Consider the following 18,634-nt stretch of genomic DNA (forward strand, 5'->3'; position numbering starts at 1 on the left):
TGGCTGTTTGTTGGTTGTGAGCAGGAGGATTCAGAGAAACTGGCAGGGTCTTGGTGACTTAGAAAACCTCCCCCTTTACACCACACCCTCTCAGCTTCACTCCGTGCACTTGAGGATTGAGGGTGGGTGGAGCCAGTAGGGAAGAAAGACAGGACTCTTTCAGGTACTGGTAAAAACAATAAAAGTAAAATCCTTATGAATATAATCAGCTCATAAATATAGCCTGCTTTACTGAGGACAAATTAGTCAGGTACTCTCCCCAACCTGCTTTTTTTTTTTTTTTTTATGTTTTTCTGTGTGTGTGTCTTTTTAGGGCGGCACTCATGGCATATGGAAGTTCCCAGGCTAGGGGTCGAATCAGAGCTACAGCTGCTGGCCTATACCACAGCCACAGCAATGTGGGACCTGAGCCACATCTGCGACCTACACTGCAGCACATGGCAATGCCAGATCCCAAACCCACTAAGCAGGGCCAGGGATCAAACCCACATCCTCATGGATACTCGTTGGATTTGTTTCTGCTGCGCCGCAATGGGAACTCCCTCCCCAACCTGCCTTTTATATATACCGCTTCTCCTTTAGACAGCTTTCAACATTTATTTTAGCCTGATTTGACTTGTATTTAGAAATGTGGAAGGGGAGTTTCCGTCGTGGTTCAGTGGTTAGCAAACCCGAGGACGCAGGTTCCATCCCTGGCCTCGCTCAGGGTGTTAAGGATCCGGCATTGCTGTGAGCTGTGGTGGAGGTTGCAGACTCGGCTCAGATTTGGCATTGCTGTGGCTCTGGTGTAGGCCGTCGGCCACAGCTCCAATTGTACCCCTAGTCTGGGAGCCTCCATATGCCATGCGTGGGGCCCTAAAAAGACAAAAAAAAAAGAAAAGAAAAAAAGAAAGAAAAAAAAGAAATGTGGCATAAACAAGCCATAATTTAACATATGCCTGGAATTGATACAACTCCTCAGGACATGAGAAAAACAGATGCCCTAAAACACTGTGTGTTCTCTAAGCAGGGTCTGGGGATCCCCAGGGTCTCACTGCATGGAGTCCAGAAGATCAAAGCTATTTTCAAAAAAGGCAAACAACTGTGGTATTATTTTCACTGTGCCGACGTTGATACTAATGGGGCAAAAGCAGGGATGAGTGAAAGTGTGCTACTTTAGTTTGTATCAAGTCATGCTACTGGACATGCTTTCTACTGTTGGACATGTTCCTTGCTGCCACACACACACACACACACACACACACACACACACACGCACGCCCACATACATACACAGCCCATTTTCACCTTTAGGAGTCCATGATGAAACAGTAAAATTATTAATTAAAACAAAATCCTGACCACAGGCTACTTGGCTCTTTAATATTCTGCCTAATGAAATGAGAAGCACGCTCAAAAGACTGTTTTACTGACGTTCTGATGGCCGTCTGGAGGAAAGGCACTTGTGAACTCTCAGAGTTTCAAGCTAAAACTGGCCTCTCTTTTTCATCAAGCATGAGTTTTTACCTTAAAGAATGATGGATAAACTATGTCATTAACATTCAGAGATTTGGCCTTTTCTCAAAAATGAATTAAGTGATGCTATCACTTCCAGGAAAATTAAGTCACAGTGCTTGTTGCCAATAATAAAATTTGAGCTCTAAAGTGCAAAATGGAACTCTGGAAATGTTTCCACCACTTTGAGCTTCACACAATCCTGACTCTCAGAACTTTTCTGATGAGTTTGATGTTAATAATTAGTGAATGTGATTATAGGTATATTAATGAGACATTTGGAAGATCTGTATAATTCAATTTTGGGTGGCCAGGCTCAAGGCATACATGGGAAGTTCCTGGGCCAGGGATTGAACCCACACCACAGCAGTGACCTGAGCCCCTGCAGTGACAATGCCAGATCCTCAACCTGCTGTATCACTAGGAAATTCCAGTAAATCAATATTTTTATTTATTATTTATTTTTTATTTTTTTGTCTTTCCTAGGGCCGCACCCGTGGCATATGCAGGTTCCCAGGCTGGGGTCTAATCAGAGCTGTAGCCGCCGGCCTACACCACAGCCACAACAATGCCAGATCCCGAGCCGCATCTGTGACCTACACCACAGCTCATGGCAATGCCAGATCCTTAACCCACTGAGCAAGGCCAGGGATCGAATCCATAACCTCATGGTTCCCAGTTAACCGCTGAGCCATGATGAGAACTCCAGTCAATATTTTTATTTTTATTTTTATTTTTATTTTTATTTTTATTTTTTTGTCTTTTTTTGTTGTTGTTGTTGTTGTTGTTGCTATTTCTTGGGCCGCTTCCGCGGCATATGGAGGTTCCCAGGCTAGGGGTCGAATCGGAGCTGTAGCCACCGGCCTACGCCAGAGCCACAGCAACGCGGGATCCGAGCCGCGTCTGCAACCTACACCACAGCTCACGGCAACGCCGGATCGTTAACCCACTGAGCGAGGGCAGGGACCGAACCCGCAACCTCATGGTTCCTAGTCAGATTCGTTAACCACTGCGCCACAATGGGAACTCCAAGTCAATATTTTTAAATGACCCAAACCTAACGCTACAAAATCATGCATGGCAAAAGACCCACTTAAAGTACAAAACAGGTCACTGGGTTTTAATGAAGCAGAAGACAAAGTTCATTGGCATGGCCTCAAGTTCAACATTGCTCTTACCTCCCAAAACACCTACCACCTATCTAGCTCTGATATAATATCAAAAGAAGATATACACAAAAGGCATCTGAAAGGGCTACTAAGCAGTCCTCCCTTTTCCAGTCACATGTCTGTCTGAGCCAGATTTTCTTCATAGACTTCAACCAAAACAACACAGCAACAGCCTTACCAGAAAGGCAGATGGGAGAAGCTGGCTGCCCCCTTTTAAGCCAATCATTACAGATGTAAAGGGAAAACAATGCCACTCTTCACGCTACATATTTTCTTGGAAAAATAAATTTATTTCATTTATTTTCATAAAAATATGTTCACATAGAATCTCACTGTAACTTTAACAGGGATATTAACTTTTTCAGTTTTAATTTCTCTCTCTTGCTCTTTTTTTTTTGCTTTTTAGGGCTGTACCCTAAGTTCTGTGGTATATGGAACTTCAATCATTGCTCCAGCTGCCAGTCACAGCCACAGCCACAGCCACACAAGATCTGAGCTGCATCTGTGACCTACACCACAGCTCACAGCAACACCAGATCCTTAACCCACTGAGTGAGGCCAGGGATCGAACCTGTGTCCTTTTGTATACTGGTTGTGTTCGTAACCTGCTGAGCCACAATGGGAACTCCCTCAGTTTTAATTTCTAATATCATAAATCTTGATAGACAACCCACACAAATAAAAACTCTTGAGGTTTTCAACCATTTTTTAAGAACATAAAAAGGTTCTGAAACCAAAAAGATTGAGAACTGTAATCCTAAGGCAATAACTAATAGAAAGTTCTGAAAATCCAAAATATCCAATTTAGGTCCATGGGTAAATTAATCTGTCATCTCACGTATACCATGCCTATCTAATAAATATGAATTTTTTAAAACAACTAAACTAAAACTGAAGTGCTCTTTGGTATAAGATATCAAAAGATAAATCCAAATTCACCTTAATTACTTGGATGAACACTCAAGGGAAGCAAATCAGTCCTACTGGTTACATTAGATTAGATCTAACTCTTCCTCAAAGTCATGTCTAGTTTTTTAAAATGTGGATCAGGAGTTCCCATCATGGAGCAGTGGAAACAAATCCGACTAGGAACTATGAGGTTGTGGGTTCAATCCCTGGCCTCGCTCAGTGGGTTAAGGATCCAGCATTGCCGTGAGCTGTGGTGTAGGTCGAAGATGTGGCGCGGATCTGGCATTGCTGTGGCTCTGGCACAGGCCGGCAGCTATAGCTCCGATCAGACCCCTTGCCCAGGAGCTTCCACACGCCATGGGTGAGGCCCTAAAAAGACAAAAGACACACACACACACACACACACACACACAAAATGTGGATCACAGCCTTCTCAAGCTGGATTCTCCACACTTGTTTGTTATCCAAAACTTACTTCTTATAAAGGCCTTTGCTTTTCATCTTAAGGCAGTCATGTGGCAGGGGGCTAGTATATGATGACCTCTAAACTTGAGGCATAAAACTTCTAAAGAAAATGTCTTTGAATACTCCCTGAGTTGGTAGAATACTGGCATTTATTTCCAAGGATGGGTTACTCCATCATAAATGGGGGGCAGGAGCACAGCAACCTAAGACTTTGAATATTATCTTCCATTCATTCCATTTTTTTTGGTCACACCCACGGCATGTGGCTATTCCCAGGCCAGGGATTGAACCCACACCACGGCAGTGACCCAAGCCGCTGCAGTAACAATGCTGGACCCTTAACCCAATATGCCACAAGAGAACTCCTTCCATTCATTAATTTTACAGCAAGAGAAGGTCAGTTGAATTTAGTTTTTATTAAAGAGCCCAAACTCATCAGAGGGGGAAAAAAAAAAGACAACTTGGTACCCCTAAAAGCAAGAAAGCTTTTAATAATACAAAATATTAAAAATCAAAATATTAATCCATGTAGAATCCATGTAGAATGATATTCCTGAGCCAAAGTCAGATAATTTAGCCACATAGTTTACCATATTACCTGCCAATATCTCTTGGCCATTCAGAGCCAGACACATTTTTCCATCTGGGGCTTTCAGAAAACCTTCATGACACAAACACTGAGCAGTTCCAAAACTCTCTTTGCAGATATGTTCACAGCCTCCATTTTGGTGTAAGCAGGGATTTGTTCCTAGCAGGGAGAAGACATGCATTCACAGATGGGATTGGAGCTGAAAAGGATGCTGCCAATGCAAATCACAACATACTACTTTGGGCGAGAGAAACTCTGTATCTAAACGGAGCTTATATCAAGAGCTGTTTCAGAAGAATTCCTATAAAGAGCCACTGGTTCTAAGATAAGCTCAGAATGTTATTCCCTTATGAGTATTTACTGAGTTTAGCCAGTACTTTTCTTCAAGAAGCTATTTGGAAAGATAGGAATCTGATTTCCGCAGTCATCATTAGTCAACCTGACAAAGGGTGACTGGGAAAGACCAGTTGCTGTGGGACACTAGGTGCCTTTTCCATTTGCTTCCTTACTCCTGGCTGATGTTCACTCCCTGGCACTCTCAGGAGGTAAGGATAGGCTCCTTGGATAGAAGCTTCCACTGCAGGTTTCTAAAGTATTCCCCCCACCCATCCCTGCCCTCATCCTCAGTGCCTTTAACCCAAGAGTCTTTGAAAAGGAGCAATTAAGTAACAGCTGCTCAGGAGATGAGACGATGAGGTTGGAGGGATAAAGCCCAAACTCATTACCCGAGTTTAAACAAAATCCACATCTCAGGAAATCTTAACATCTACCCAAACTAGTGAGAATTACAACACCCCCCCACAACCCCTGTCATCAAACAATTAAAACAGTTGTGGATGTCAGCCAAAGAAACCGTGTCCAGTGTACCTGGTTTTGCCAATGGATGAACTACAACCAGTGATGAGGGCTTCAGCATGCTGCCTCGGAGACGTACCCTATTTTTGCCAGTCCTCTTGTTCACCCTTATTACCGATGGCATAGTCCAGTCAGAGAACCACACGTGATCCTCAAACACAGCTACCGCAAATGGGTGACCTGAAAGTAATTCACATCTATTACATACATCTTGTCTTTGCCATGAATCCTTTTAAGAGGACAAGGCTTGAAATGTACACCCAATTCCTACTCTTTAATACAGCTGCCAAGCAAGGAATGAGTTGCTTCCTACACCTGCTTTAAGGAGACTCTAGGTGATGAGATAAGCCTGCTTTTAGGAGGGGAGCCTGGTGGTATGAAGTCCTAGCACAGCCCACTGTTCCCCAGCCTTCAGAGACGGGGAGAATGTGGGCTGACTGACATAAGACCACCAAGAAGAAGGAGACCAGGGCAGAATCCTGTTCAGTGATTCTTTCACGATTTATAGACAACCTGACTGGGTAAACTGCCCCCTCTGTCTTAGGTCCCTTGTCTTCTGAATAGCAGTACTAAGTAGTAGACTAAATTCCCAGGTTGTAAAGATTTTTAAAAATCTAAGGTAATTGAATACGTCTCCTCGAATTCCCATCTCCACCAACACATTCCCTGCATAGACCCCTACCTCCTTTCCTTTCTCTCCTGGTAATTAAAATCAGACCATCGGCTGGGCTCCTGCCTTCTCAGGACCCGGTTCTGTCAATTACTCCATTCATTTGCATTCATTCCCTTCATTTTACCAGCTTCTTTCCCAGGAGCTGATGAATAGCCTCAGGTTTCTCTCATCTCATTTCCCCCATCCCCTTGATCTCACTAGCTTCTTTTTGTCTCTTTCCTTCCCTTCTCAGCCAAGTTTTTGGAAAGTCGTTTATTATCTGCTGCTGCCATTTTCATGGCTACAAGTATCCCTAAGTGGGCTCTTCTAATCCCACCTCAACTAAACCCCCTTCTCCATGCCCTGAAACTGCCCTGATAAGATATTCCTGAGGTTAGCAAGCTGGGAAATGTTTTAATATACTAGCTCAAGTGGTTAGAGGCTAAAGCTAAGGAGCCCTAGGTTTGGAAGCTTTCACCACCTCCAGTCACACTGCCCAGGCCAGTCTTTTTGCAAAGGTGCGGTGCCTTTGGTGGATTAGGGTGAATGTCTCCCTCTACTGGCAGCAAACTCAAACGATTCATTCCGGTGAAAACGAGTCTCCACCTATCACGACTGACCAGGGCCATTATGATTCCTTTCGGTCTCTACTCTTTGTCCCAAATTAAAGCCATAAATACAGGAAGGGAATTTTTTAGATAGGCTTTTTTTTTTTTTTTTTTTTTTTTTTTTTTTTTTACTGTGGTAAAAAACGCGCAACGCAAAATTTACCATCTTAGCCTAAGACAACGCAGTGTCGGTGGTGTAATTACACATGCTGTGCGACGAATTTCCAGAATTTTTTTATCTTGCAAAACTGAAAATCCACACCCATTAAACAACTTCCTGTTTCCTCCTCCCCTAGTCTCTGGCAAACACTACACTGCTTTAGGTTTCTATAAGTGTGACTATTCTAGATATCTTAAGTAAGTGGAATCATACAGGATTTGTCTTTTGTGACTGGCTATTCAGTGAAATGTCCTCAGGGTTCATCTGTGTTGTAGTGTGTGTCTGAATTAGCTATATATTTTCAACAAAAACTTCACACTAGGTATAATCTTCCTTATTTTTTTGTTTATAGGTGCCACAATTGTGTTTTAAATTAAGAATGAATTCCTTGGAGTTCCCGTCGTGGCTCAGTGGTCAACGAATCCGACTAGGAACCATGAGGTTGTGGGTTCGATCCCTGGCCTTGCTCAGTGTGTTACGGATCCGGCGTTGCTGTGAGCTTCGGTGTAGGTCGCAGATACCGCTCGGGATCTGGCATTGCTGTGGCTGTGGTGTAGGCCAGCGGCTACAGCTCCGATTCAACCCCTAGCCTGGGAACCTCCATGTTCCCAGGCTAGGGGATAAAGGCAAAAAGACAAAATTAAAAATAAATAAAAAAGGAATGAATTATTTCAATCTTTGCATTAAAAATCCTGAATCAGCAGTTGAGGTGCCACCACTTATATACCAGTAGGTGGCACTATAATAATGGGAATGGCTACTTAGTTTCATACCAATATGCTTGTATTTCACAGGATGTTGCATTAGTGATAGATTACAGCAGTACAAATTATTTACAAAATATCTGCTATGCGTTTTGGTTTAGAATATGGTGTCTTTACATTCTAGTTGGGAATTTTCAACCCTTTATTATTTCATGTATCAAAGCTATAATTTTACATTTTTTTTCAGTGAGGTTTTTTGCTTGGGTTTTTTGTTTTGTTTTGTTTTGTTTTTTGTTTGTTTGTTTTGTTTTGTTTTAGTGCTCCCTGGCATGTGGAATTTCCCAGGCCAGGGACTTAACCTGCACCGCAAGCAGGCTGGATCCTTAGCCCACAGCACCACAAGGGAACTTCCTGAGTGAGGTATTTTTTAACAGTGTGTGTCTCCCCCAGTAAATTCCATGACTTCACAGGAACCACATGTTTTACTCTCCACTGTATCTCCACTTCCTGTAATGATTCAATGAATATCTGTGAGGCACATAGATGGTAAAGTCTATGGTTATACACAAGCTTATGATTTATTGTGAAGTATGTCAATTTTTAAAGAAGCTTGGAAGGATGTAAAATTTAAAATTTTATATTTATCTTCATCTATTTAATATATAATACAAATCTAGAAATCCATTACCAAAGAGAAAGGGTAAAATCAATACCTTACATGAATTATTAGTTTATCTTCTTCCTAAGAGAGGCCATGTTTTTTCATCTTCCCAACTCACCAGTTTCTAAATTCCTGAAGCATCTTTCACATCTTGCTGGCGTGCATTTCAACATCCAGTGTGTTACCAAATCCTCTCAGCTTTTCATCCATGGTGATTTTTTTTTTTTTTTAATACACTAATCCTCCATTCTCCTTTTAAATGGCAATGTTCTAGCTCAGGCCTTTATTAACTGTTGACTGAACAATTGTCATAACCTCCTATTCCTTTCCTTCACTCCAAATTCCAATCCAATCCTTATACTGTTACTTAAGTGGTTAGCTTGATATACCAATATTATCAGATACATTTCCTGCTTAAGAATATGCAATGGCTCCCCAGTACCTTCAGAATTAATTTCAGTTAACATATTCTGGCAGTACTAACTAACATACAAAGACCAATTTCTGCAGCCTTATTTCCAATGATCATGTTTTATCACCATCTATTTACCACATGGCTCAGTTCACATAGTCTTTGCAGATTCCCTGAGTCAAAATGAAGTTCCCACTGCTATATAATCTCATTAACCATTTGTACTTCTCTTTTTAACAGTTGGCATAGACTACAGTGTCTCGAAAATATTTACAAAAATACGACACCCTATGCAATATCAAAAAATAGAAAACTGTTTTTATTAATCCTTGCACATGAGTGGCTAAAGGTGATACTGTCACTTGTGAAAATGACATTTCATAAGACATAAGCCAAAATAACAGCTGAACAAATTCTTATACCTAGAGAAGTTTTAAAATGTTTAATATTTTCATTCTGGAGTTCCCGTCGTGGCGCAGTGGTTAACGAATCCGACTAGGAACCATGAGGTTGCGGGTTCGGTCCCTGCCCTCGCTCAGTGGGTTAACGATCCGGCGTTGCCGTGAGCTGTGGTGTAGGTCGCAGACGCGGCTCGGATCCCGCGTTGCTGTGGCTCTGGCGTAGGCTGGCGGCCACAGCTCCGATTAGACCCCTAGCCTGGGAACCTCCATATGCCGCAGGAGCAGCCCAAGAAATAGCAAAAAAAAAAAAAAAAAATTTCATTCTGATTTTAAGAACCCCTGGCAAAGAGAAATGGTTATACATCAGTATTTTTTACCCAATATTCCAATGCTACAGTAATCTTCATAGCTCATAAATACCTGGAGAAATCTGTTAGTCTATTGTTCTCTATTCCTTTCTCACCATATGTTTAAGGGTGTGTGTGTGTTGGGGGGAGGGAGGGAGTGTGTGTGTATAAACATATTTTGTAAAACATTAAGTTGAAAAAAATCACCCATCCCAAAGCCTCACCTACATCGTTCTGGGCAAGTCTCTGGCGTCTCGAACCATCCAGATTGGACATTTCAATCACAGACTGCTTGGCATCGCACCAATACAACTTGTCAGTTAAGTAATCAATTGTTATTCCGCTGGGCCAGACCAGATCCGAGCTGGCTATAACCTGTCGGCCAATGCCTTGAAGGGATGAACTTTCAATTCGTGGATTAGTCCCCATATCAGTCCAGAATAATCTCCTTTAATCAAGGAAGCATACAACAAATAAAATTTACAAGGAAAAAAAATTCTTTTATTTCTTCATTATTAAAAATGTCAATGTAAATCACTTTAGGATAAACTAAAATAGTACAACAAGGAAGAGAGAAAGTACAGCACTGTATGTTGGACAAATTATTTTCAAAAGCAAAAAATTACCTTCTCTATGTATAACAGCTTGGACAGAAAATGCTGAATTAAAGCTCAAATCATTGGATAAAAAGGAATTATTCATTTTAAAAAGTGTAATGTCTTGTATATTACTAATCAAAAGTGTTTGAGTACATATTCTCAGTGTTTTATGCTGCAAAAAGCAGTAGAATCTTGCTAGCCTGTCCCTCTGCTATGCATGTAGAAACCTCATGGAATATGTAAAATTACAACATAAAGGGAAGAACATATTTATCTAGTATCCATTTTTATATGATATACTTAGGTCACTCGGTCAATTTTAAGTCCCGTAAATCAGGCACATTTTTTGAGTTCAATATGGTTCAATATCTTTTCACTGGCTTGTCTAGAGATAGTTACATTCTCACTGTTTTAATCACATGGCTGGCTGCAAATTAATTATCAATTGTACCAGCTTATTATTTCCCATAGATCATCATAAAATCTCCATTATAGATAAAATAGGGTTAGTTTCTATCCTTGATTGTTCACTGGGAAAGAATTAATTCTTCTCTTTAAATCTCTAAATCTAAACCAACATCTGTCACTAATTCACAATTAACAACACGGATACTTCTAATCTTTCACAATTTCTCTTTCCTCTTGTCTAAATCTAGGGATGACCTATTACTTGAACTTGTGATTTTTCTTTAGTTCATTAGCCATGCAACCCAAACATCATCCTCTCTCGGAAAACAATAGTTTTTTAAAAAGTACACAGTGTAATGGGCTGGGGCCTCACGGTTAATGAATCAAAACTCAACTTCTTTTCAAAAAGAAATTGAATTTGCTTAAAATGAAAGCGTACCTGAACAATAAAATTTTATACAAGAATTAGAAAATCCAAAGACATTAAAAGGATGAGGAAGTCACGCTAGCCACATAATTTCTGAACATTTGAACAAATCTCACGGATTTTCTTGGTTTCTACGCCACCGGCCACTGAGATCTTAAGACAAATTCTGGACACTAGCACATCACACGAGAACTGTCCTATGACTTCTGCAGAAAGGGGTTTATTCTCACCAATACTTACTTGGCCACTGGATGAACAGCAATTCCTCGTGGCTGAGAGATGTCTTCCTTAATGATTATTTCGCGGTATTTTCCATTTAAATCACTCCCTTCAATGAGAGATCTCCTACAATGCAGGTAAATATAAAGGGGCTTGTTAAATCCACTTTACTTTTTAAACAAAAATAGTTGTTTCCCTGAAAAGCAAAGATAGGCATTCTAAACTACCCCTATCGTGCACACACGTGCACAGGCGCACACATTCTCACACAAAAGTCAGGACTAACACACCCACAAATTCTATTGCTTTTTTTTTTTTTTTTTAACCCAGTGCTTTAATTAGTTTCCCAATATTTATCCCAAGCAATTAAAATACACAGTGAAAGGATAAGGTTAGAAGGGACTGTGTCAGTGGCTTGGAAGGGATAAAATCAGGAAGTGTAAAAACTACCATCCCTTTCTCTTCACCACGGCCCAGCTCCTGCTGAAACCAATAAAAGCCAGAGGAGCCACCAGCCTCAAGGCCACAGATTGCAGGAAGGAAGGAGAGCAGGCCCCTGAGGGCCGCAGAGACAGCCAGCACGGGGACAGTGGAGGGAGAGGTATAGTGACAGTAATTTCCTTCCCTGTGACTCTAACACAAATGGGAGTACTGAAATATTCCTTGCTGCTCTTTACATTAAAAACTAATAGTGACTCTCTGGAATCTGGCAAGGAAGAAAATTCCTGTTGTCTAATTTTGCCACGAATTTGTCCAACAAGTCTTTATGATAAAATAAACATTTGCTAAGCACCTATTGGGTGTTAGGGATTGGCCTAAGCACTGGAGCTGCAATAGTAAAAAAAAAACCAGCTCTATCTTTAATGGGCTTATAGATCAGCAGGGGTGGAGGGTGGGTGGGGGAGGGAAGGGAGAAGAGAGGGAATTAGGAAACAGAGAATGTAAAGAATGTAACTGCAGGAGTTCCCGTTGTGGCACAGTGGTTAATGAATTCGACTAGGAACCATGAGTTTGTGGGTTTGATCCCTCAGTGGGTTAGGCATCTGGCGTTGCCATGAGCTGTGGTGTAGGCCACAGATGCGGTTTGGATCCCACGTTGCTGTGGCTGTGGTGTAGGCCGGTGGCTACAGCTCCAATTAGACCCCTAGCCTGGGAACCTCCATATGCCGTGGGTGTAGCCCTAAAAAGAAAGAAAGAAAAAAAAAAGTATGTAACTGCAGACTCTGGGCAGGTGCCTTGTTGGATTGCACCAGGAGCCTTCTGGGCTTCCAGCCCCAGCAGCTTCCTGGAGCAGACAGGACCACAAGCAGAGAGGATTAAAAAGAACCTCCCTTCCCTACCACGTGTAGCCTGCTCACTCTGTGTTCCTACTACAAACTAGAAAGTACAACTATCTCTAATTCATTCAACAAACATTTGGGAAAGCCTGCCCCTTGCTCTTGCCCAGAAGTACAAGGCAGGACCATTCCCTCCTCCCTGACCCACAAAACGCTAAGGACATCTTCTCCAGGTGGCTTTTTTGAGTGCCCTTCTGAGCACTGGGGCAAAGTCTTGGTCTAGTCTTCCTCAGGGGCCATATGCAGGAGGGAAAAAAAAAGGTAAAATTGGCTCGGGGCCAGGGCTGGGTCAGGGACACTTTGCAAACTACCAACTCAGGGCAGTGGATAATTTGAAGTCATTTATACTCCAGTGCCACGTTTTTATTTGTTTGTTTTCCCATGTGTTTTTTAGGGCCTCAATTGCAACATATGGAAGTTCCCAGGCTAGGGGTCAAATTGGAGCTGCGGCTGCCCCCCACGGGAGATCCAAGCTGCGCCTACAACCTACACCACAGCTCACAGCATCCACTGAGTGAGGCCAGGGCTCAAACCTGCATCCTCATGGATACTAATCGGGTTTGCTACTGCTGAGCCACAATGGGAACTCCTCCTCCAGTGCTGCCTTTTTTTTTTTTTTTTTTTTGTCTTTTTAGCTATTTCTTGGGCCACTCCCGCAGCATATGGAGGTTCCCAGGCTAGGGGTTGAATCAGAGCTGGAGCCACTGGCCTACGCCACAGCCACAGCAACACGGGATCTGAGCTGCATCTGCCACCTACACCACAGCTCACGGCAACGCCAGATCCTTAACCCACTGAGCAAGGCCAGGGATCGAACCCGCCACCTCATGGTTCCTAGTTGGATTCGTTAACCACTGCGCCACGACAGGAACTCCCAGTGCTGATTTTAAAAGATAATTTCATTGCCAGATGAAGTGGTTGTAGGAAGGCTACTGCTGGGTGGAAGGAATTTCTGAACTCGATGTGTCAAATTCACTCAGTCACAGCAGTCACTGTGCCTGTTCCCCTTGGTGCAGGGGAAGGAATTCTGAGGCCACTTGCTCGTGACCAGGGTAGAAAAAACTGTCAGTTCTGATCTCACTGTTAGCTCATTTCTAAACGCTCACTGTTTGGAGCAGGAATGAGGTGATGAGAATCGAGATCGACATAAACCCCTGACTCTGGAGCTGTCTCGGAGAAGGAGTGCTGGAAATGACTCTCCAAGCTCCCCAGGGGGGTCACCCTGCAACATGACTCCTAGATTCAGCCAGAAAACACATCTCCAACTCTAGCGCTGGGAAAGCAAAGGCAAGGACGGACCTTTGGGCGCACATGAGTTCAAGTGTGACCCTTAGTCTAGAAGAGCATTGGCTTCATGTATTCATTATCTAATTGGTCTCAATGCCTTTGGGATCCTCTAAAACCCACCCTATTTCCAGAACTGTCCACTCAGAACCTGAAAGAGTGATTTTTACCTTACGATTGTTTTTGTTACCTCAAAAGTGTGAGCAAACAGAAGTCTTATATTGTCTCCCTCTAGATTTTTTTTTTTACTCAGCGTTTGACTTTAGGAATCAGGATTCCTTAGCACTAAATAACAGCATTGTCACCGGAATTACCCATTTGCTTCCTTCCTACAGTTAGATGTTAATTTGAATCTGTCTTTTCCTAAGCCAATATAAACTATAAGCATCCATTCTGTTTCTTTTACTTGGTTAAGAGTTACCGTATAATATAATATCACAAGCTTGGAATCCCAGTTATTTAAATCCAATTTCTAGCTAATATTAAGGTTTTCAAACTAGAAACCTCTCATTTCCAGACAAATGAAAGGTTTCCTCTTAGCAGCTGCCTTTAGAGGGAAGGGGACTTGAGAAGGGCTTGTTATTACTCAAGTCAATGAACTAGAGAATTTGAGGTCTGATCCTCCAGGATACGGTGGTGCCTGCCTATTTCTGAAGGCATTGCCTCAGCAGTAGGTACTATGGTGCTATTAATCAAACACTTAAAATTAGAGGTGCTGTGAGAATGTGGGAAATATGAGGACACCCAGCATTCTTAGAAGGGCCGAGAGCGGCTGACATCTGCTGTCCTGATCCATGTTCCTGAGAACAGCAGGGTACAAGCTCTGTTATTACGCACAGGTAATATTTTAAATGTCCTTTTAAGTAGGTTTAATACAGAGAAGGCTGTGATTATGATTTTTACCATTATTAAAACTGAAGTTGATTTTCACTTGTTATATGATGCTGGGTCAAGCACATTTAGTCAACTCTGGTGGTTGGATGCAGTATGTACCTGCGATTACTAAAAGCATAAGCTTTGGAAATGGTCATTCTTGAGTTTAAATTCCAGACCTAGTACTTGCTGGTTACTTGACCTTGGGAAAGTTATTTTACCGCTTTAATTTTATTCTTTTTATTTTATTTTATTTTATTTTATTGGTATGACTGCACCCATGGCATATGGAAGTTCCACAGAGACACAGCTGTGACCTCTGCCACAACTCTGGCAATGCCAGATCCCTTAACCCACTCCGTGGGATCCGAGATTGAACCCATGCCTCCACATCAACCTGAGCTGCTGCCATTAGATTCTTAACCCACTGCACCACAGCAGGAACTCCTGATTCTCAATTTTTTAACCTTTAAGCTGGGGATAATAAAACTTATCTTCTGGGGGAGTCCATAGGGATATAAAGCTCTTAGTGCAATATGTGATGTACTTTGGTTCTTCCATAAGTGAATAAATACCCAGGGAATAAAGGAATGCAGGTATGGTTAAATGAATGAACAAATACATGAATTAATCAAAAGATACTTACTCTGGATATAGAAATGGTATATTATGGATAACTGGGCACTGCAGCATACATCTGACTCACATTTAAAAGCCCATTGGATACACAATGGAATACTACTCAGCCATAAAAAAGGATGACATAATGCCATTTGCAGCAACATGGATGGAACTAGAGAATCTCATCCTGAGTGAAATGAGCCAGAAAGACAAAGGCAAATACCATATGATATCACTTATAACTGGAATCTAATATCCAGCACAAATGAACATCTCCTCAGAAAAGAAAATCATGGACTTGGAGAAGAGACTTGTGGTTGCCTGATGGGAGGGGGAGGGAGTGGGAGGGATCGGGAGCTTGGGCTTATCAGACACAACTTAGAATAGATTTACAAAGAGATCCTGCTGAATAGCATTGAGAACTATGTCTAGATACTCATGTTGCAACAGAAGAAAGGGTGGGGGAAAAACTGTAATTGTAATGTATACATGTAAGGATAACCTGACCCCCTTGCTGTACAGTGGGAAAATTAAAAAAAAAAAAAAAAAGGGGGGGGAAATAAATAAATAAATAAAAGCCCATTGGTTTCCCGTGGGTTATCCAGACTGATAGAGATTTTCTGGGACATAGAAAGTCTGTCCTCAAGCACATAAACCCACTCCCTGGAACTTCTTCCTCTATGTTGGGACCACTGATTGCAGAGGTGAAACCCAAATGAATTCTCCCTTCTTTGACATGAACATGGTTGGAGAGGTGCCCGAGGTTCAGGCTGGCCACCACATCCCTCCATGGCCTTTCCTCTGAGAAAGCCCTCCGGAGCCCGGGCTCTCTAACCCTCTCTTATCAGGTACTCTGTGATGGGCTCCTTCTGGCCCAGAAGCAGGAATGGGCTCTCTTTAGCACACAGAGGGTTGTAGCCACTTCCTTCTGCCCCTCCTCCCACCCTGATGGTTCCTGAGACTCACACTGGCCACCCTCCCCACCCAAGTGCAGCAGCCTTTCCTGCAGCCCCAAGCAGGAAACCCAGAGGAGGGACACACTATAACTTTCTCCGGTTCTGTTGTCTCCCCATCAAAGGAAAAGGTGTTCTCTTCTCCCAGCCCATGAGGACTCTCCTCACACCTCCAGCTGAAGCTCTCCTTTGTGCTCTCTTAACCAAGAGCCAGCATGTGCGTTCGAGCAAGACTTGTCATTTGAATGTGGTGCAACCTTGAATAAATCACTTAGCCTTTTTTTTTGGGTTTTAGGGGTGCACCTGAGGCATATGGAGGTTCTCGGGTTCCCAGGCTAGGGGTCGAATAGCAGCTACAGCTGCTGGCCTACACCACAGCCACAGCCACACAGGATCCGAGCCACATCTGCAACTTACACCACAGCTCACGGCAATGCCAGATCCCCAACCCACTGAGCAAGGCCAGGGATGGAACCTGCATCCCTCGTGGATCCTACTCGGGTTTGTTAACTGCTGAGCCAAGAAGGGAAATCCTGATTTTTACCATTCCTTTACTGAATATTACATTATACTAAATTATTTTTGGAAAAGGAATGAGGGGCAACCTCTGAACTGGTAAAGGCACCAAGGAGTGGCCTCCCCACCCTCGTAATCTCCACGAGCCCCTCGGAGACAACCTCGAACTCCAAATAGCTAAGGAAAAACAAAGTCCTTGTCAAAACCTCTCCAAGACCTGGACCCTATTTCTCAGCAATCTGATTGGGACTGCTGCCCCTTAAACCCTGCCCCAGAAAACCACGTCTCTACACCTCTACTTGATAACACACACAGACACACACACACACACACACACACACACAAATGATTCTAAAATTACGTGACCATATATTCCTAATTATGCCAAAATCCAGGGGGAAAAAAAGCAGATATTTTGATGAGATCAACATTAAAAATGTTCTGAGTACCATAAAGAAGACTGTTATAATGAATGAAGTTTTCTTGTTATTCATTTATTTATTCATTCACATTCATTCACCAAGGAATGAATATGTTCCTGTTAGGAAATGTTAGCTTGCAAATATAGAAAACCCAATTCAAATTAGCTTAATGAGCAAAAAGGATTTATTGGCTCATTTAACTGGAATGCCCAGACAAAGAGCAGACTTTAGAAGTGATCTTGTGTGTGTGTGTGTGTGTGTGTGTGTGTGTGTGTGTGTGTGTGTGTGTGTTTGCCATTTCTTGGGCTGCTCCCACAGCATATGGAGGTTCCCAGGCTAGGGGTCGAATCAGAGCTGTAGCCACCTGCCTACGCCACAGCCACAGCAACACGGGATCTGAGCTGCATCTGCAAACTACACCACAGCTCATGGCAATGCCGGATCCTTAACGCACTGAGCAAGGCCAGGGATGGAACCCACAACCTCATGGTTCCTAGTCAGATTCGTTAACCACTGAGCCACGATGGGAACTCCAGGGGCAAGGGGGTTGATTATTTTTTTCAGTAGGTCAACAATGTGCTTCTCTCCATAGAGGTTATGATTTTTGTCTTCACACTGGCTAAGTGTCCAGAGAAGTTTTAGATTCCTATCCTCAAGCAAGGCGAGTTCTTTTTAAAAAGAATTTTTTTTAAATTATAGTTGATTTACACTGTTCTGTCTTTTTCTGCTGCACAGCAAAGTGATGCAGTTATACATAAACATATATTGTTTTTCTCATATTATATTCTATCATGTTCTGTCACAAGTGATTGGATATAGTTTCCTGTGCTATACAGCAGGACCTCACTGCTTCTCCATTCTTTTTTTTAGGGCTGCACCCATGGCACATGGAAGTTCCCAGGCTAGGGGTCAAACTGGAGCTGTACTGCTGGCCTACACTACAGCCACAGCATTGCCAGATCCGAGCCATGTCTGCAACATACACCACAGCTCATGGCAACGCCAGATCCTTAACCCACTGAGCGAGGCCAGGGATTGAACCCACGACCTCATGGTTCCTAGTCAGATTTGTTTCTGCTGCACTATGACCAGAACACCCACTTAGCCCTTCTGAGCCTTAGTTTCCCCATCTGTAAAATGAAGGGGAAGTTGATCGCTGAAGCCCCTTCCAGAGCACGTTCCGGTAGTGTCCACTCTTCATTTGGCAATTATTTATGCATAGCCTCATGACATGTCTTGTGCTGAGATTTAGACCAAGCGCCTGCATTAGTCTTTTCTGTGTATGTGCACCCTCTCTCCCTAGCTAAAGTCTAAGCACACTGGAAACGTGGGGCACTCCTCGTGCTCCCTTGTATCTCCCATGCTACACAGGAGAGAGCATGATTCAGAGCAGCTGCTCAGAGAATGTTCGTTGATTGTATCTAGATAGGTTTTGCATTTCTCTGATTAAAACAGCCCAAAGTGCAAAAACATCTGTTACTTTCTTGGTCCTCAAAATTCGCCGATGGATACAGATCTTGATGAAAGATACCCATCTTGACGAAAGGAG

At 42.7% G+C, this 18,634-nt stretch overlaps 1 protein-coding gene across 4 annotated transcripts in view; it reads right to left on the reverse strand.

Annotated features, from left to right (window-relative positions):
- The window catches only part of EGF (epidermal growth factor), a 94,456-nt gene that overhangs the window by 24,465 nt on the left and 51,357 nt on the right, over window positions 1-18,634 (reverse strand). For 3 of the 4 annotated variants that reach the window (XR_002346366.1, XM_021100461.1, NM_214020.1), the window contains 4 exon segments: window positions 11,101-11,205; window positions 9,651-9,874; window positions 5,494-5,661; window positions 4,636-4,785 (listed from right to left, as the gene is read on the reverse strand). Coding sequence is in view for 3 of the 4 variants with exons in the window: in XM_021100461.1 (XP_020956120.1) it covers window positions 4,636-4,785; window positions 5,494-5,661; window positions 9,651-9,874; window positions 11,101-11,205 (647 nt within the window). In the remaining variant the exon portion in view is untranslated. 4 annotated transcript variants of the gene reach the window in all.

This window comes from Sus scrofa, chromosome 8 (genome assembly GCF_000003025.6).
Source record: "Sus scrofa isolate TJ Tabasco breed Duroc chromosome 8, Sscrofa11.1, whole genome shotgun sequence".
In the NCBI taxonomy this organism is placed as follows: Eukaryota; Metazoa; Chordata; class Mammalia; order Artiodactyla; family Suidae; genus Sus; species Sus scrofa.